The sequence below is a fragment of the Panthera leo genome, chromosome D2, assembly GCF_018350215.1.
Source record: "Panthera leo isolate Ple1 chromosome D2, P.leo_Ple1_pat1.1, whole genome shotgun sequence".
Lineage (NCBI taxonomy): Eukaryota > Metazoa > Chordata > Mammalia > Carnivora > Felidae > Panthera > Panthera leo.
The window spans coordinates 45922585-45942892 of NC_056689.1; the positions used below are offsets into that span (position 1 = coordinate 45922585).

The 20308-nt window shown below is 58.5% G+C and overlaps 1 protein-coding gene across 6 annotated transcripts in view; it reads right to left on the reverse strand.

The window, feature by feature from the left end:
• Window positions 1-1541: 1541 nt before the first annotated feature.
• The window catches only part of ARHGAP22 (Rho GTPase activating protein 22), a 168500-nt gene continuing 149733 nt past the window's right edge, over window positions 1542-20308 (reverse strand). For 5 of the 6 annotated variants that reach the window (XM_042907646.1, XM_042907644.1, XM_042907645.1 and 2 more), the window contains 6 exons: window positions 13656-13863; window positions 10873-11005; window positions 9817-9890; window positions 9116-9237; window positions 6170-7079; window positions 1542-2112 (listed from right to left, as the gene is read on the reverse strand). In XM_042907646.1, coding sequence (XP_042763580.1) covers window positions 1884-2112; window positions 6170-7079; window positions 9116-9237; window positions 9817-9890; window positions 10873-11005; window positions 13656-13863 — 1676 coding nt within the window. In that variant the 3' untranslated portion in view covers window positions 1542-1883. The remainder of the gene's footprint in view (window positions 2113-6169; window positions 7080-9115; window positions 9238-9816; window positions 9891-10872; window positions 11006-13655; window positions 13864-20308) is intronic. The other variant, XM_042907647.1, reaches the window with a different exon arrangement.

Genomic DNA, 20308 nt, shown 5'->3' on the forward strand with positions numbered 1-20308 from the left:
CCCTAAGAATACACTGGTATTCTCACCTATGTTCTTCTTAGCTTCAGTTTCCCGAGCATGGGGCCAATTCCTATCTTGTTGAGGAATCAATCACTTCAGTTTCTTTTTTGTTTCTCCTTAAATAGGGAGGAGAGCAATATTTTACCTTCTTGGGAAGCTGGTCACCCGATCATCTGCTGTAGATTGCCTGAAAGTAGATACAGGTGTTGCTGTCCACTGACTGCCCCCTCCTCCCCGCCCTCCTCAGAGTTCCGTGAGAACTTTTTAAAAAGTTTATGTATTTATGTCTCTGGAGAGACAGAGACAATGTGAGTGTGAGTGGGGCAGAGAGAGAGGGAGCGAATCCCAAGCAGGCTCCACACGTCAGTGCAGAGCCTGACGCGGGGCTCAAACCCAGGAAACCACGAGATCATGACCTGAGCCAAAACCAAGAGTCAGATGCTTGACTGAGCCACCCAGGCGTCCCGTCCCCCCAAGAGAACTCGTTGACTACCGATGCTGCTGAGTGCCCTTGGCAGGCACCTGGGTTCCTGGCTGGTGAGGCCCTGGGCAGCCCAGCAGGCCTGTGGTCAACCTGCCTGACCACGGTAGGAATTACCAGCTAACTTGGACCTGTGAGCTTGCATCTCATGGTATGAAGTGAGCTCTTCTCGGGAACACCAAGACCCTGGCATTTAGAGCCTCCGTGCAATAGTTTATACCTGACTCTAGGTAGATGGGTGGTTGGCCCTGAGAGACTTTTCCAGAGATAGGGGTCGTAGATTGGGGCACTCTGGTGTGTAGGGTGGCAAGAGGCAATATGTAAGGACACTGCACAGGAGCCAGCGAAGGGTCACTGACATTGCTAGCCCCCAGAGGCCAGTCCTCTCCTCCCTAAGCCCCATCTCCAGGAGCTCTGGCCCAGGCCTACACCACGTGTGGTGGTGGCCAGGGAAAAGTTTTCTGGAGGGATCTGCCCTAATGGAGACTTAAAGTCTGAGGATGAGCTGGAGGAGGGTGAATGGGCAGGGGAGAGGAATTAGCACTAGCTAGAGGGGAGTCTGAAGGGAAACGGGACACAGACTGAGGCAGTGGAGGACAGAGAGGACAGAGGATGGGCACTTCCCATCACCATGTCACCTTCAGACACATGCCTTGTTTCCCTGCACGGGCCTGGGGCGGAAGTGAGGTGTATATCGCCCACGCTGAGCTCCGACTCCTGGACTCTGGCCCTGGAGCAGAGCCGGGGCCAAGCAAAGGCAAGCAGGTTACGATGGAAGGCCAGAGAGGAATTCTAGGCCAGATGCCAGCTGCAGAGGCCCAGGTGGCTCAGAGGCAGAAGGCCTGAGAAAAACTGTCCTGCTCTGGGCACGGGGAGGATGCAGCAAAACACAGATTTGCGTAAGAACAGCTTCCGTGACTGTGACAGCACCGGGTGTTCCTCAGGGAGCTTCACATCCCACTTCCGAAGCCCGTGGGACACCCTGGGGACCTCCAACGAGCAACTTGGTAACCCCAACCCCCAATTCTGCATGACCATAAAGAAGGAGTCAGGCATCCAGACGTCATGCTAGGACAGCAGATTTAATAAAGAATGCAAAATGTTCCCTGTGGGCTGCTCAGACCCCAGGTGCCATCTGTTTCGGTGGGTCACGGGGCTGCTGCCTCTGACACCTGCCAGGCCCTGCACCGTCGGAGCAGCATCCAGATCCCACGTGGGGCTTGGGCTCCCGACAGTCCCCCTGGGGGTGTCAGCACTCCTCCCTCCAGCTGGCTCTGGAGCTCCTGGCACCACTGAGGCCCAGGTCCAAGCTGCAGGGCCTCGTGGCTCCTCACGAGGCCGGCGGCCATCTCTGCTCAGGGGCGGGCGAGCACCGCTGCAGAAGGGAGCTCTTCCCCCTCCCTCACTTGGGGGCCTTGTCCCCTTTTGCCCCAACGGTCAGGCTTCCCAGGGTTGAGAAGAACTCCTCCATTTCCTTCTGCAGCAGCTGGTTCCTCTTCTCCGCATCTTCCCGGGCCCGCTCCGAGTTCCTCAGCTTTATTTCCAGCATCGTGTACTTTTTCTTTTCCTGGTCCAGTTCTTCTTCCAGCTGCGACATTCGCTTCCTCAGAGTGGCACTACCTTCTTCGAGTCTTTAAAATCAAGAAGAAAGACACTGTTTTAGACTGACTGGCTGGGTGTCAGTGAACACGTGCCTGCGTGCACTCCTTCCGAAGGAGCCGGTCAGGCGGCCCAGGGACAGGAAGACACACGCGGGCTCAGGGCTGGCTCTGCAGCAGGCCCCACAGGCCTCGGCAGCTCCTCCCAGGACCCTGGTACTTCACCCCCCCGGGGACCTCCCCTACGCCTGTGACCCAGAAAGGCCAGCATGAGCATTTGGCCCTTTGGCACTCGAGGCTGGGAGCCTGAGTCCTTGCTAAAATATAAAATCCACTTGCCCTCCAGCCCAGCCAACTGTCCGCTGAGGAATGGACTGCTGGCTGGCAGAAGGCAGGACTGGTCCCCAGATGGAGACGGAAGTAGGAAACTGGCCCCTCGCCTTTGCTCTTCTGGGAGCCGCCTTGGACCCTGGCCTCCCTCCAGCTGCCCCACCTCCCATGGCCCCCCTCCAGGCCCCAGCCAGACATGGCGACTCACTGGAAACCCCATTTGGGTTGTGCCCTCCATTCCTACTTGTCCTTCACGCCCCAGCTCGAATGCCTCACCCTCAGCGATAAGTCTCTGGATCCTCCCCAGGAGGCCACATCAGCGTTCCTTGATGCCGTGGCAGACATGCTTCTGTGGATGTTGACACCACACAGAACAGAGGTCGGCACATCCATCTTTTCAGCCAGATGACTACTTCCCGTAAGGCCTGTGGGGCATGCTAAGCCCAGCCCCTGAGAACCAAAACACTGGAGTTTGAGCCCCAGCCTGGCTGCTTATGAGGCACGTGACTGTGGGCAGAACACAAACTACCGGGTCCTGGTGTCTTTTCTGAAAAACTGTCAGGGACAACCCTTCCTCCAGGAGCTACAGCTACAATGAACAGAGAAGGCCACGAGTGCACAGCACAACACCTGTGACATGGGGTAAGGGGAGTAAGAATCCATTCCCACCGCATCCAGGCCCAGGCCCAGGCCTCTACCCTCAATCAACAAACACAAAGCATGAAGAAGGCAGGAAACCTCCCTGCAGCCCAGCCCCCCATCTGGGGAGCACAGGACACGCTAGGAGACAGAAGAATCCCCACGGCAGGTGGCAGCAGGACCCCCCCAGACTCCACTGCTTCTCCTCTGGCTCCAGCCCCCTCTTGGCTGGCTCCTCCTCCCCGATCTGGTGCTCTCAAGCTTGGGCCTGGGCCTCCTGTTTCCTCTCTATGTGGCTCATCGTGTGACCTCATCCAGTCTCCAGACCCGAGGCTGCATCTACATGCTGAATACCTCTCAGCCTGTGTGTGCCTCGACTCCACTCAGAAACTTGGTAAGCACTGCACCTCAGCGGGTCCACAGTTGGCTCCTGACCCTTCTTCTCCAAACCACTTCTGTGGCCCTGGTGTCCCACACACTGAACAACCCCATTCCACTTATTCCACCAAGACAAAAATGTCCCCTAAGTCAGTTCTTTCTTTCACCCCCACATCTGACCAATTAGCAAGCCTTCCAAACACGTTCAGAATCTGGTGCTTTTCTCCACCTCAACTGCTGCCCGTCAGGTACATGACATGCACACGTCTGGCCTGGAGCCCCATGCTCTGCCCTCCACCCCCCTTTCTCCCACTCCACTTGCCCGACCCTTTCCTCCACCTACCTCTCCCCACTGCAACCCCTGGCCTTCCCTCTGTCCCAGCACAGCCTTCCAGCCCTCTCTTCCCATGCTCCCCTGCCCTCCACCCTGCTAGTTCTCCTCCTTTATCTGACCTTCTAACATACCATAGATTTAAAAAAAAAAATTTTTTTATGTTTGTTTATTTTAGAGAGAGAGCCAGAGACAGAGCACGAGTGGAGGAGGGGCAGAGCGAGAGGGAGACACAGAATCTGAAGCAGGCTCCAGGCTCTGAGCTGTCAGCACAGAACCCGACACGGGACTCGAACTCACGAACCGCGAGATCATGACCTGAGCCAAAGTCGGATGTGTAACTGAGCCAGCCAGGTGCCCCTCACATACCATAGATATTTAAAAAATCTATCTTGTTCATGGTCGCTCCCCCTCACCCCCAACACACACAGCACCAAATAAAAATAAGGACAGAGGTTTTGATCGGTTTTGGTCTTGGCTCTGTCCCCAACATCTGGTACAGTGTCTGCACATCACAGCCACTCAATGAATTCTCTTCTGGGAATGTAAGAATTGGTACAGGGGAGGGGTTCTGAGTCCCGGAAAGCAGGGCTGAAAGCTGGTTTCCCCCAACTCCCCAGACCAGACCCAGTGCAGACTCCATATGTAAAGACCTGCTGGCTGGGGCTCTATTCTCTCCTGTGCTCAGAGGGATCCTCCTCTCCCTAGACCATCCCTCGGCCCAGGACGACAGCACAGACCACTCTGCTGGCGAGAGTACTACAAGGGCTGCCGCTGCTGCCCCCTTGCTTCTGAGAGCCTCCCACCCACCAAGCAGGAGGAAGCGTGAGCAGTGAAAGCTTCCTGAGCACTCTGGCTGCACCGGGCCCTGTGCTGAAGACTCCCATCCGCTGGCACTTAATCCTCATGCCAAAGGGGTGACGTCATCAAGCCCAGAGAGCCTGCCAGACAGACATTCAGCCAATACACACTGGGGTCAGACAGCCCACCTGGGATGCTCGGCCAATACCCAGCGGGCAGGGGTCCGACCCCAGGCAGTCTCACCCAGAGCCCTCCACGAAGCACAGCATTGTCCCCCTGAGAAACCTAAGCTTCTGAGAAGGTAAAAGAACTAGAAGCTCAAGTTGACTCCACAAACAGCTGAGGGAAGTGAAAAGTGGACTCTGACACCCTCTGAGGCTGTCCTCACACTTCCCATGTATGCTGTAGTTTTTGTCTGCGAGCTCATCTTCAGCTGTAATCCTCCTCCTCTGTATCTGCGGGGCGTTCCATTGTTACCTCTGCCTGGGAAGTCCCAGCCCGGCGCTCCCGTGTGTGGGGTATCTCCCCCTGCCCCCGTTGTATACCTCACAGTTCTACTCCTGTTGTGTCCTTTCTCCTCCTGGCTCAGCCCAATCTTATTGGTCCTTCAACTCCTAGCTCACACGTCGCCCGCTGTGACCCTCCCTGACCTCCTACAGAACAGAAGGGCCGACGCTGCCATTGAAGCTCCCTGTAGAAATCCCTTCCACCCCCCAACTGTCTCTGATGGAGAAAGGAAGGCCTCAGAACACACAGACACCTGCTAGTGGGTGGGACCTGATTTACAGGTCAGACATCTGGGGCAAGGGGCTAGGGAGCCGGAGAGGCTGGGAGAAGCACTGCATGCTGTCAGTGCAAGACTGCTCCTGACCTTGGGTGGAGAGCCTGGCACCTCAGAGCTGGGAAACCCCCTCCTCACAGGGGAGGGGGAAGGATCACACTAGGACCATCAGTGAACAAACCTGCAGGGCTCAGAATGGGGCACAAGGCATCCTCCTGTGACCAGGGCAGGTAGGAGGGCACCGCTTAGCACAGCCAGCTCCCTCCTCATAGAAAATTGGATTACAGTCCCAGAAGGCGTTTCCATATCGGGCCCAACCAGGTCAGCCAGCCAGGCTAGCTGGCCCAGGGCCAGCATCGCACGTGGGCGCTTCCTTGGGCCCTTGCACACTTCAGGGGGCCCACCTCCTCCCTGAGGGCCACGGAGGGACCCCCATGCTGAGCCCCTCCATTAAAGGTGCTCTGAGCAGCTAAGGCTGAGCTTCTGACTCACTCGCTCATCCAGCAGGCATTTATGGAGCTCTGACTGCATGCCAGGCCCCAGAGCTCCTGAGCTTTCCCAGACATAGGACCCCACCCCTCCATTCCCAACCTCGTCCTGGGGGCATTCTCCCAGCAAGGTGGCTCCCAGGGGCTGGCTGCTCTGAGCCCTGCCTCCTGGTGGCTTGCTCTCAGTGCCAGAGGCCATGACCAGAGGCCGACGGCCCAGGGCCTGTGCCCCGTGGGCTGCTGGCCGCAAGGGCTCCGCCGGGCCCCGGGGGGGGGGGGGGGGGGGGGGGGGGGGGGGGGGGGGGCTGGCCTCACACTCACCCAGCGGCTGCAGCCCTTTACCTTTTCATACTCATCTCGTACTCAGTCCTCTGCCGGCACAGCTCCGCCCTGAGCTCTGTGACCAGGCCCTGGAGAGCCTCGGAGCAGCGGGCATAGTCCTGGCTGGGGCTGCCTGGGTCACTGGGCTCGCTGCTGCTGATGCAGGTGCCCACCTCGTCCGGGCCACGGCCCAGGTCCGGGGATCTGCGGTCCTCGCTGCTGCTGGGGAAAGGGGAGGGTTCGAGGCCCCCCTCGGTGGGCAGGGAGCTGCAGGCGGACGAGTCGCTGGCCCGGCAGGCTGTGCAGCTGCTGAGCGAGCCCCCCGCCGACGCCTCGCAGGAGGAGGCCCCCGACCATGCCGTGCTGGCCACACTGGGAGTACTGGGAAAGAGGCCGCTGGGCGGGGGCACGTTGTCGTAGGTGGAGAGTCTCTGCGCAGAGCCAGAGTCCTTGAGCCGTTCTCCCGAGGAGGCCCGGCGGTGGCCACGCAGGGAGGACAGCCCGTTCATGAGCCAGTTCCCTCCGGAGGAGATGATGGGCACCTCCAGGGAGGAGCTGCCCACCTTCGGGCTCCCTGACCGGGCCCCCGGCTGCCAGAAGGAAGATTTCCAGTTGGGCAGAGTCTGCACCTTCTTCCCGGGGCTGGCGGCAGTGGTGGGGCTGCCTCGGCCACCCGGACCCACGGGGGAGGTTCTAGACAGCGCCGCCACAGTGGCCCCATCCAGAGAAGAGGTCCTGTGTGATGGCAGGCCGGGGGTGCCGGGGCTGCCGGGCTCTGGCTGGCCGTCCCTTGGGACCTCCTCGGAGCCCCACCCCACTGTACACGGTGGGCCCCCCCGTGGGGAGGCCGGCCCCTCCTCGGCCCTCGAGGTGAAGAGTTGGCTGTGTTTGCGGATCAGGACGGTCATCAGGTGCTGGACCAGGGACGTGCCTGCCAGGAAGAGGGAGTGAGAAAGCCTGGCCATGGATGTCTCCAGTCTAGGGTCTCTAGACCAGACCTGACACAGGGTATCTGCAGTCCAGAACCAGGCTGCTCCTCCAGAGAGCTCAGCAAGGCCTGCCATCTGCCTCCCCGAAGGAAAGGACAGCCACCAAACCCTCCAAATCCAGCACGAGCAGAAGGACCCACCCACGAATCCCCTTCCTTGGACACAGAGGGGCACCGTGCCTCCAGCCCACTCCAGCCCGCGAAGTGCGGGGAAGAAGCAGGCACGATGCCTGCTGAGGCTGCAGGGCGAGCCAGTGGCAGGCAGGCCCTAGAAATCACGACCTAGACATCACAGCCTTCTAGGTTGTCCCAGGTCACTCCCCTGGACTGCTGATGATGGCTGTGCCTGACTGTCCACATTCTGGGGGGCTCTGGGACAGGGACAGAAATGTCTTACAGGTGCATGTGGGCACACATACAGTCCCACATGCTGACGGTCATAACACACAATTCCACATATACACATATAAATGTATGCAGCCCCCAACACACAATACCCCCCTCACGCACACGTACACACAATCACGCACACAATACCTCTTCTCCAGGCCACAGCCCCTAAGATGCAGCCTGGGGAGCCTGTATTCCTGAGCCTGGGGGTTGGGGAGAAAGCGACAAAATGGGGGCAGTACGATGGGACCATGGTACCTATCCGCTTGCCTTGGTCCCTGCTGTTACCCTCCACCAAACAAAGACCAGAGACTGGAAAGGTTTCCAGGTGATAAGGAAGGAGGGGTCCTTGGGTGGACACTCCCACTAGAGGCAACTAAGAATCCTGGAAAAAATAAAGGAACTCTTAGGCCAGAAAACTGGGTGAGGCAGGAACTCCGGGTTTGCTGTCGGGCATCTGTTCAACCTGGCAGGCCAAGAAACTGGGGGCCTGGGGTGAGAGACCAAGCCAGGCAGGCCAAGGGGGGATCTGAGTGAGAGTGCCACCCCAAGAGTCACAACCTCGGTTTGGGGGGACAGAGAGCTCCAGACAGGTCTGCTCAGCAAGGAATAGCAACTCTGCCCTCAGCTTGCCAGGGGCCAGCGGTGGCAGCCCCAGCAGGCTTTGTCCTGCGTGAGACCTGGCCAGCCTCTGCACACCTTAGCCAGGACTGGCTGTGGGTCTCCTGTCTGCGAGGACTCCCACACTAACCCCTCTGAGACAGTCTTCCACGGGGCCTCCAAGCCTGGGCTCTGTTTCTGGGTCAGCCTGTACCTGTGCCCTTTGGTCAATCTAGCTGACAGAGTCAGCTAGACTCTTGCCCCTCCTGACCTCAGTTTACTCATGTGTAAAATGGGTGCCATAACCACACATGAGCTGCTTGTAAAGATTAAAATGAAGTGATACGAGTAGGGCACTTAGTAGAGGCCCTTGCATATTGAAAGCAGTGGCTACTGCTAGTTTTCATATTATATTATATAATATTAATATATTAATATACAATATAATATATATTATATAATATATTTATATATTATAATATAAACATATTTATATATAAATATATAATGTAATATATAATATATAATGTAATATAAATATATATAATTAAGATACATAACATAATATATAACTTTTATATATAATATATATAATTGATAAATATAATATATAATAATATATATTAATATATAATATTGATATAATATATATATAATATCCTGACATCCAGGAGCCTGTGACAACTACTTAATAAAAAATTACTTAAGGAAAGCAAAAACATCTGTGTGTATTCAAGGGCAAGGGCACTGACCTCTTCCATCCCACCCCCCACCCAGGCCCTCCTCTCATTCTCCATTGCACTCAGTGACCCCATCCACAGGGCAAAGTTCCTCTTCCTTTTATAGCTGGATCCCATGGGGTCAGAGGTCAGAGGGAGGTGAGGTGTTCTAGAGGCTCCTTCCAGTTCCCCCGGAATGGAGCCCCCTTCCACTGGCCCGGCCCTAGTCCGGGCAGCACCCAGCACCGCCATGCATGCCTCCACCGTTACCTTCCATGATGGTTACCGGGTCTTCCAGCTGTGGCCGGAGTATGTTAGGTCCAAAAACGGTCGCCAGGTTCTGGACACTCATCTTGTTAACATTGGAGTGGGACTGAACTTCATCCAGAAACCTGTACAGTAAGGAAGAGGCAGGTGGCAGAAAAGCAAAACCTGATGCCAGATCTGCTGGGAGCTGCCCGGCCCCCAAGCCCAGCCATGTCCACGCGTGTCCACGGCTGCTGGGCATGGCCAGCTGCCCCTGCCAAGCTCAGAAGGGGGCGGAGCTTCCCTCTCTCAGGGGTCTGGGAGGGCCATCAGAAGCAGGGGCCAGAGGGACGACTCTCCCGCCTGGAATGGGGGGGCAGATGCCCAAGAAGGCCCAGACCCCTCAGGCATGGGGCTAAGTGAAGGCCACCTTGCACTCCCTCTCCAGGCACCTGGGCCCCGGTTGTGCTCAGGAGGCAGACCCCTGGGGGAGGGGATGGCAAGAGGCACCCAGAGAAGGCTGAAGGGACAGAGGTGCATCCCCTCACTGGGGACTATACCACCACCTGCTCCCACGGGGACTGTAAGCTCCGTGAGTGCAGGGGCTGTTTCTCTACCCCTCACTGCCTCCATCAGCACCTGGGTGGGAGAATGACCCAGCCCCCTCTATGCAGGGCACTGAGCCAGAGTGCAGGGAAGGGAAGCCCCTGCCCCTGGTCACTTACTTGCAGATATATCTGAGCAGGTTGTAATTGGCCAGGGGAAGGCTGCTCACTTGTTTAGCCAACTCCAGAGTCCCCTTGGGATTGAAAGAGAAAAACAACACTTCAAATGCCAGCACTGAGACCCCAGGCCCTTCTCCTGCTCGAGGGAGGGAGGGCTGGGGAAAGAGGAGGAGGGTGGGCTGGGAGTGGGGGCAGAAATCAGAGTCCAGACCTCCAGCCAAGGCCCATGCAGCTGAGCCCCAGGTGACCAGAAGGCACTCCGCCCTCCATCTCCCTCGGAGGAGCAGTGAGGCCAGGCTTGTGACCTCTTGGGGAAGCAGATTTACTTTTGGGGAATTGATGTGAGGGGTAATGCCTCTGTAGGGCCAAAGAGAAACGTTAGGGACGGGGCTCAGTACACCTACGGAGGTACAAATATTTGCCAGATAAAGACCCCTCATCTCCCTCAGGGCCAGAGGGTGAGCAAATAAAGTCCTGCCCCAGCCAAAGCAGGCTTAGGGCTTAGACACCTGCGGGAGAGGCTGCGGGCAGGCGTGGGAGCCCTGGGCCCTGGAAGCAGACTCAAATTCTTTTGGGAGGAGGCAGGATATAAATAGATGAAAGGTCTGGTGGTTTCTGAACCCTGTGGCTGGCCTGGGTGGCCTTAGATTCAGGTGTGTGTGTGTGTGTGTGTGTGTACAGCAGGAGCCCCCACTGGGGGCCCAGGACCATGACTGAAACTCGGCCTACTTTAGGAGGTACCTGCCCCTCCCAGAGACGGAGGCCTGCACGAAGAGAGGACCCTACACAGATGGGATGTTCCAGACACGCTCCATCCAGAGCCCCCTCCCACACACAGACCTGCTCCAGGCCCCCCCTACAATCACAGAGCAGGGTGCTCCGGGCACCCCCCCTTCACAGAGCAGGAGGTTCAAGGCCCCCTATCCTACAGAGCAGTTTGTAGGCCAGGATCTATGTGCCACGAAAGTCACTCAAAGTCAGAGTTTGTGCTCTGTGTCCATATATCCAACTGCCGGCAGGCCCGCCTCCCAGGATGGGTCCCCAGGAGCCACTAACCTCCCCCTCGTCCTTGGTGAGCAGCTGGGCACAGCTGAGGAAGTCCTCGTACCTGGCGAAGGGGACCACAGGCTCGGGGAGCTCCCGCAGGTACAGCTTCAACAGGGAGGCCACCGTGTGCACGTCTGTTGTGCTGTGGGCAGGGGGACATGCATGAGGCCTGGGACGCCGGGGAACCCCAGAAGTGACCAGCACCTTGCGCCACACCACCAGGGGCAGCCTCTGCTCTCATGTCCACGTGTGTGCTTGCGTGTGCACACTGCTAGCCAGGGAACCGGGAGGAGTGCAGGTCCCCTTCTGGTGGCCTGGTGGCTGCCCCAGGGTCCTCTGCAGGGCAACGTGGGAGCTGCTCTGCTCCCAGTAGGGGGTGGATGATGAGTGGGTGATGGGGCCCCCAGGGGCTGGGCAGTCAGAGGTCAGGCCCTGCCCCCCAGCCTCTGAGTTCCTGTTCACATTACAGACACGTGGGGCTATGTTCATCACCCCATTTCCAGCACCCCAGTGCCCTTTGTGTCCACTCCCAGCTTGGAGCTGCCCGGGCTGATGCGCCCCCAGTGGAGGGCAGCAACCCTGGGCCTGTTGGCCTCTGGGTTCAGTCCCTGGACTGCGGTCTTGGCACCTCCTCTAAGCTTGCCTTCCTAGATGGGTCTGGGCCTTAGGTATTTCATCTGCTTGTCTAGGGCCCTGGATTTAAACCCTGAACCTGCATCTTAACTCATGTCAGGCACTCAGGAAAGATGAGCCAAGGGCCAGGAGAATGCGACTGTGTGCCACTAAGGTGTCACCTGGCCCTGGCTGTCCCTGGCTGGCCTCACAGAATCCCTTCTGGCTATGGCATTTGGGATTCTGGGGTTCTACAGCCCCATATATACCTGAAACGCACACAGCTAGGGCCCCTCTCTGCCTCAAGCCTGGTGGCTCTTAGTCTGGCCTGGTCAAGGGGCCCCCGTCCCTGCCTCTAGCCAGGAAAGCTGCTGTCCACACTCTGCACTACCTTCTCCCAAGGCCACTTTACCTCCTTTGCCAACACCCCCCCACTTCCTGGGTGCTCACAGCCCCAGTGGGTGCCCAAGCTCGAGCTCAGTGCCCTCCCTGCCTCCGCGCGCCACCCCCCTCCAGCCCTGTGGGTTCAGTGCGGGCCAAGGCAGGAGCTAGAGCCCCAGGAGGATCGGGGGAGGGGCAGAAAGCAGGGAGGATCTGCAGGGTTGCCCTTGGGGAAGACATGGGCAGTGTAAACAGAAGCGTGGCCAAGGCCCCTCTGTGACGTCTCCCGTCAGTGGGGGAGGTGAAAGCTTTTCTGTCCTGGGCAAGTGGACTGAGAGCAGCCCTTCTACTCTGCAGGCCTCGCTGGCTGGAGCCCCATCCTGGCTCCCCCTCCATGCCCTCCGCTTACAGTGCTTCTGGGCCTGGGAGCCCTGCCCCTGCCCCCGCCCCCGCCAGTGCGGCAGCCTCAGTTCACAGCCCCACACATCCCTGCAGCTATGCTGTCCAGATCCTCTGCCCCGCCCTGGTCTAGGGAGCCTGCCTGGCCCAGCACCTGACCGCCTCACCTGCTTCCCTCCCTGCCTAGAAACGCACTCCTCACCCTCTCCTTCCTTCCCCACTCACTGCAGAGCCTTTCCCTTTAACAGAGGCTCAGGGCTTTTTTTTTGGTACTTCTTCCTGAACCCCCCTCACCACCCTCCCCTCCTACACAGGCCTGCCCTGAATCCAGGCATCCTTCCCCAGCGCCCAAGGAGGTTGTCCTACAGCCCACAGCCCTGTGGGTGCCCACGAGCCTAGGCGTCCCTCTAGGGCAGTGTCCCCTGTCCCGCTCCCTCCCCCAGGATCAGGCTCTCAGCGTGTGGTAAGGGAGCTGGGCACAGAGGTAGGGAGGGCTGCCCTGGGGTCCAAATCGGCTTCTGACCTTACTCTAGGTGTGACCTGGAGAGATAACCCTTAGTTTCTCTGCCCACAGGGTAACACCTCCACCCCTAGATATCTCTTCTTCCCTGAGGGCGGAGCTCCCCTGGGCGGCATCCAGTCCATCCAGTCCACCTCCGCAGAAGGGAAGTGACAGACTCGCCTGGCTGCACTGATGGGTCTGGGCGGAAGCTGGGGGCACTGAGGGTGCTCTGCCCCAAGAGAAGAGCTGGGAAGGCCAAGGCCAAGGCTGCTGGCAGAAACCCACGGGCTTATCCTGGGGCAGAGGCGGGCCTTGACTGTGAGGGCGGACCTGAGAAGAAAGGGCAGCTCCACGGAGGCCGGGGTTGGCTTGATGCACCAAGAACTTTCTATGAAAACTGCTCCATAATGGGTGGGGCCCTGTCAGGAAGAAGAGGCCTCCAAGTAGCCCCCCACTCCCAGGTCACACTTGGGCTCCTAAGTGAAGTTGCCTCTATCCACAAGGCGCAGCCCCGGACCTGGTACGCCCAGTGATGGGTCAGGACGGACGGGCACCGGCTCAGGGAAGGTGGAGGAGACGTGCTCCCCACCCCTGACACCTGACACCATGTGGGGCTGCTGCGCCATCCCGTCACTGAAGGGGCCTGGGGGTGGGCCAGGGTCCCATCCCTGAAAGGAGGCCCAGGGGGCCTGTGCAGAGACTCTGTGCCCAATGGTCAGCCCATGGGGGTAGCGGGGGCACTCACTGAGCACACGGGGGGAGCCATGCCACCCAGCATCCTGCTGCCAGGCTCTGTGGGTGCCAGCGGGCCTCTGCCCACTGGAGCCCGCGTCCTGGGCGGAGCCCCTGCAGCGGGAACGGGCAGGTGATCCGCCTGTACTGTTCTCCCTCGGCTCACCTGTCAAACAGTGGCTTCTCCCCACAGTCGAAGGAATCCTGGAGGTCCCTCACCAGGTTGGCCTGGCCCGGCATGCGGAAGAGCCCCTCCTCAGTGAGCCCACGCTCCCGGATGAAGTCCACGCACTGCTCCACCAGCAGCGGGGCCAGGCGGGGGCCATACTTCCGCTCGTGGTGGACCGTGTCCTCCAGGCGCTGCCCAAAAATTCCTGGGCACAGAGAGGAACTGGTCACACCCTCAGCTATCCAGCTCAGTGAGTGGGGGGGAAGGGTGCTTGGGATGACGGAGGAGGAGGGGTACTGTCAGGGCCCAAAGCGCTCCTGAGGCGCCCGGAATCTTGAGGAACCTATAAAGGCTTCCTCAGACCCTGGGCAGAACCCAGAGAGCAAGAATAGATGAGGCAGAGCTCACGCAACAAGACAGGGAACGTACTCACAGGACAACATCATCATGATTCGGCATCACTGGTCGTTAGGGAAATGCAAGTCAAACCCCAGTGGGATACCACCTCATACCCGTTAGGATGGCTACTATCAAAAAAAAAACCCCAGAGAACAGCCCAGTGTCGGCGAGGATGTCGGGAAACTGGAAGGCTTGTCCACTGTTGGTGGGAATGTAAACCAGCGCAGTCGCTGTGGAAAACAAGTTAGGGAGGTGCCTTAAAAAACGTACAACACGGGGCGCCTGGGTGGCTCAGTCGGTTAAGCATCCGACTTCGGCTCAGGTCATGATCTCGCGGTTCACGGGTTCGAGCCCTGGGTCGGGCTCTGTGCTGACAGCTCAGGGCCTGGAGCCTGCTTCGGATTCTGTGTCCCCTCACCCCCACCCTTGCCCCTCCCCTGCTCATGCTCTGTCTCCCTCTGTCTCTCAATAATAAATAAACGTTAAAAAAAATTTTTTTTTAATGTACAACAGAACTACCAGACGACCCAGCCACTCCACTTCTGGAAACTCAAACGAGCGGGGCAGAGGACACGCAGGGGGAACTGCCCACGAGCAGAGGGTCCCCGAAAGGGGAGGGGGTGAGTTGGCACTGCACCCTCAGTGCCTGCCTCCTTTCCTGTCAGCCTCACCTGCTACTTGAGCGTCCTAAATCCGCCTGCTTGCTGCTGCCTGGCCCATGAGCAGACCTCTACCCAGAGGTCTCTTTCCTCTTCAGTCTGTGCAAATTTCCCATTAGCGCTGGGGAACAGCTCAGACGTGCCCTCCTGTGGGAGCTGTCCCAGCCCCTCAGCATAACCACAGAGCTCTCGCTCCTTCTCTCCCTGCACTCTACCACAGATGCGTGAAGACACCTGCCCCTCTGCAGCCCCGAGCTGGCGCTGGACTGGGGGCAGAGGTCAAGGAGCACTGAGTGAAGGATCCAGAGTTCACGCACTCGGCGCCCCTCGCTGGGCTCACGGGGGACCGAAGGCCACAGTCAGGGAAGAGAGACACGGAGCAGAATTCTAAAACGTCCTCCAGAGATCCACAAAGCTGGGGTAATCCCATTCAGCCTCCTCTGGGCTCTAGCCCTTCCTGCTCTCCCATCTCCCATCCGGGGGCCAAATGCCATCCGTCTGTCTGTCCCTCTGCCCATCTACCCTTCTGTCACTGTCGCACTTGCACCTCACCCTGTTCTAGGTAGAGGACAGCCTTAGTGCGGCCCGAGAGCTGTAAACGTGTAAACCCTACCAGCCGAATGCCCGTTGCTGCCCCCCTCCCACCCCCCTCCCCCAGGATAAAAGGCAATTTGGCAGGCAGGCCAGGCTCTGCCCCCACCTCCCTCTGGGATGCAGACATGGGCCAGACACAGGGCAGCCGCTTCGGAGCCTGCTCCACTGTTCGTGCAGCACCCTCAACTCTGACGGCCCCCTCCCAATCTCAACACACCCAAGGCCTCCCCGTGAGGCCTTCCTCCCCACTCACCCCACCCTAAACAGGGCTGGGAGAGCCAGGAAAGGCCACGGGGCCCCTGGCGCTTCCAGATAGAGGCGATCTGGGGGAGGAGGTGACATTGAAACCGGGGTGTAGGCATGAGCAGGAGACAGCCTGCTGGGTGGGGGTCTGATGTGGACCACAGGGCTTGGAGGGTGGACATGAGGGAACATAGCTGAAGAAGCAAGGACCAGGTGCTGTGGTGAGCACTGACCTCATATGTTGCTCAGGGACTTTGGGAAACGGTGATAGTGCCTCAGAGGCCCTGTAAGTCGCTGAGCTTGGTGACAGGACTGGGCTACGGGTGGGAGTGGAGACACGGGCAGCAAGTGGTGGTCAAGACTGTAGGCCATAAAAAGATTCGGAGCCTCAATGTGCACGGGTCTGGGTATACATCCCAGCTAAGCTATTGAGCAGAGAGGTGGCCGCCTCTCCTGGGCCTCAGTTTCTCCATCTATAAAATGGGATCATCGTACTGTTTTCAAGGGGCTGCCCTGAGGGCCCTGCCCGAGGCAGGGGGCTGTGAGGCACCACCAGGCCTGGGACTGACCCCACATTCCCAGCAGGGCTGTGCGGACCTTTGCATGAGACTCTGTGCCAGCTTTAGGAGCAAGCTGCCCCCTCACCACCCTCTGAGGAAAGAAGTTTCGTGGAGTGCTGCGGGAAAGCTCACTCCAGCCCAGCCCTCTAGGGTTTCCTTCCTCCTGCTGTACTGCTGGAAGCAACCTGCACTCCAGCTACAGGGCCTGGCCTCCCTCACTCTCCTTGCCCACCACTCCCCTTGCCAGGGTCTCTCTGGAAGAACCTGGCAGGGCTCAGAACAGCCACACTGAACTCCCTCAGCCCTCCTGGCACATCTCGGAGGGGAAGCCTTGCCAAGAACCAGCTCCAGTAGGTTTGTCAGATCCCTGGAAACCCAGCCAGTGTGCGGGTTCCTCGAGGCCCCAGCCCACGCTCTTCACAAAGTACTGGCTTTGCCACCAGAGAGGAAACTGGCAGTGGCTCCCTCTCCTCTCGATGAACCTGTCGGAAGGCTCAGAGCTGGGCCGAGCCTCCTTCCCTGCCAGCTCCCCCTGGCAAACCCTAGCCCTCATTCCCCTCTCCCCAGAATCCCCTGAAGAAGCAGGAAGTCACAGGCCACAGACCGGGCAGTCAGTTGGCTCAGATCCCTGTCCTGGATGACCTTGGGCACAGTCCTCAGTCTCCCTGCCACTTCGTGGGGCTGTGAGAAGCCATGAGAGAGCTTCCCACAGCAGGCACACCAAAGCAGGTGCTTGGTGAATGTGGCCTTCTCTTGACCCAGGAGGGCCGGCCTAGGGCCCTGGGCTCTGTCAGCTCAAAGGACTCTGCAGGAAAGGGCCTGGTTTTCCCTCTCTGGAGCTGATTCCCAAGAGAACTCAGGCTGGCTTTGGCTCCTCTAGGGTTCTCTCTAGTTGGGGGTGGCGGGACCAGGAGTGGGGGACTAGGCCACAGTCGGGGAAGAGAGACAAGGAAAAAATGTTCTTAAATTCTCTCCAGAGGTTCAGACTTGGGGAAGTCCCTTCCTGCTCTCAGCTCCCCTCCAAGGTCTGTCAACCCACCCTTTCATGGCTGTATGTGCCCATGTGCATGGCCCTGCTCTGGGGCCTTGACAGCTTCAGAACTGCCCTGGAGGCTGAAACCAACAGGCTGGGCTCTAGCCAGGCCTCACCAACCAAGAAGCTGACATCAGCGCAAGAAAGAGAATGGCAGCAAGAGGCATACATCATCTTGCCGGGTCGGGCCCAGGGTGAGCCAGCCCCAGGGCAGAGGATCCCTATCCTCCCGGTGGCAGCCAGGCCGCGCAGTGGCTTTCCCGAGGCCTAGGGAGGCAAACGTGGGGCGAGCACTGGGTTCGGAGTCGGTAACCCGGGGTTCCCGTCAGGCTCCGTCCCCTCAGTAGTGGCGGGGGTGGGGATGACCCTTGGAGAATCCCCGCTCGGCTCCGGGCCGCCACCTCCCCACCCCGGGCGCAAGATAGGAGGGGCCTCTCGCCGCGAACACGCACACGCCCCGCTCCCCCAGCCCCGCGCCCCGCCGCGGGCACCCCGACCCACGCGCGCTCCCCGCCGCGGCCCCCGAGACGCATGCGCGGCGCCCTCCTCGCCCGCGGCGCCGCTTCCCCGCACCCGGTCCCGCGCTACCTGGGGCCGCGGGCGCGCAGCAGGCGGGCAGGCGGCAGGGCGGCCGCGGGCAGGCGCAGCACCGGGAGAAGGCCCGCGAGGCCGGCATCAGGCCCATGGCGCGCCCGGTGCGGCGGTGCGGCGGCGCGGCGGGGCAGGAATGCCCGGCACGCGCGCAGGTAGCGTCTTGCCCGCCGCCCGCCCCGGGCCCGGACCCTGGAGGGAGGGAGGGCCCGGCACTTGCGAGTTCCTGAAATGCCACGCCTGAAGCCGGCCCCCGGGAAGAGCTCCGGGTTCACACGTCTCACCCCCTTTTCCCGAACGCTCCGCGATACTAGGCTCGTAGGCTCCGGAGGAATGAATGCCAGCAGCTCCCAATGACGGTCCCTTCCAACAGGGGGGACGAGGACTCGCTTTAGGAGCTCCCATTCCCCGCAGGCTGGGAGGCATGTGTTCCAGGTGGGGCAGTGGAGACCTAGGAAGGCCAGGTAACTGTCTGGGTCACCCAGCTTGGGGGTGGGGAGGGAGCGCCGAGCTCGGATCTAACACTGGGCTCCTGGCTTCAGAGCTGGTGCTTCGACCTTTAAGTAAAGTGTCTTGTGCAGCCCAGAGAGGTGAGTATTGATGTCCCCATTTTACAGACGTGGCAGCTAAAGTCTAGAGAGTTTATAGAATTTTCCTAAGGTCACACAGCTAGTAAGTGCCAGACCTCCCATCCAGACTTAAATTACGTTAAGACAAGTTAAAGATACGTATCTTAAAGATACATTCTTTCCAGGGCGGGCTTCTGTCCCAGTGAAATGGGCCCACAAGCCCATACTTCCAAAGTCTGAAGACTGGATTGTTTATACTCCTCCTGGTATATATACCAGCGGGGGCAGGTGCAAAGCAAAGGTGGGGGGGGGGGGGGGGCGGGTGGCAGCACCAGGCAGGAGGAATAGAGACCCACGGGGTTCTGTGGGCCAAATTCTGTAAGGGAGGAGCTTAGGGGAGCCCTGGGGCTGGAAGGGGTGGGGGGCTCATCTGAAAGCTGAGTGTGCAGTGCACAGCCAGTGCTCTCCGAAGCAAGGGGGGACCAAGATGAGGCAAATGAGGCACTGCCCACCTGCGCAAAACTTAAGGTATCAAAAACTTCAATATGCAAGGTAAACATTTCACTGCAGTATTTTAACAAATACAAGTTAATGTAAAAAAAATCCATGATGAACAAATTATCAAAACTTTAAGTAATGACAGGCTGCAACCCTACTTTTGGCACAGATCCTGTGAGCGTCTCGCCCTAATCCCCCGGATCCTGTCTTCATTTGAAATTTTGAGATTTACTGTAGACGTGGTAGGAGAAATAATGATTCCCCCCTCCCCAAATGTCCACATCCTAACCCCTGGAACCTGTGACTGTGTTACCTCACCTAATAAAAGGGATTTTGCAGACATGATTAAATTAAGGATGGAGAGATTGTGCTGGATTATCCAGGTAGGTTTTCTAAAAGGGAGGCAGAGGGAAGGCTGACTACAGAAGAGGTAATGATGGTAAGGAGGGAAGCAGAGGCCGGAGTGATGAGGCCACAACCAACGAATGTGAACAGCGTTCTAGGAGGTGGACAGGCGAGGAACAGGGTCTCCCAAGAGCCCTCAGAAGGAACAGGCCCTTCCAACACCTTGATTTTAGCTAAGACTCAGTTCTGACTTCTGACCTCCACGATTATGACAGGATAAGTTTGTGTTGCTTTGAGCCACTAAGTTTGTGGCAATTTGTTAGAGCAGCAATAAGAAACTAATGTAATGGACTTTTGCATTAATTTCCATTACAAATATCACAATAACACGTTCATCCTGATCACTGAGGCTTTTGCTGCCCTCCTTAAATTCTGTGCTACAGGCCACATAGGCTCCCTAGTCCTGGCCTAGATACTAGTATGGGGGTGGGGGCTCACATCCTCCTTAGCCCTGGGTTCTGGGGAGGGGCTCAGGGCTCTCCCTTCCCAAAGTTCAAGTACACAGGAAGGGAGGAAGGGCATTTCATGATGCCGGTGAGGGCCACAAGCCAAGGAATGCCCCGCCCTAAACCTGTCAGAAAAGCCTAGGGCTCCCACTACCCAGGGACCGTCTGGGTCTGAGCAGCACTGTCCACCTTCAAGGGAAGGACCCAAGGGCTCAGTTAGAGTCACCTACCCTGGGGGTAGGCGGACCCTCCCAGTGGCCATGTGGGCTCTGATGCCATCTTGCTTTCTCCTCCTGAGCTTTGGTTCCCCTACCTGTGCGGTTAGACCTGCCAGTCTCTAGGGAATCCCTTCCACTCCCACACAGATTCCCCAGACGGCTGGAAGTCTGCAAGTGCCCGCCATTTAGAAGGCTCTGGACTCAGATGGGCACCAGGTTATGCCCCAGCCAGGATAACACACCCCATGTCGGGGGGTCATTTTTAGCTGTGGAGCCTATTAGGGTTGGATGTTCAGAGAAAGTCTTAAAATTGTCCCGTTGGGGGGTGGGTGCCTGGGTGGCTCAGTTGGTTGAGTGTCCAACTTTGGGGTCAGGTCATGATCTCGTGGTTCGTAAATTCAAGCCCTGGTGTTTGGCTCACAGGTGGCAGTGCCA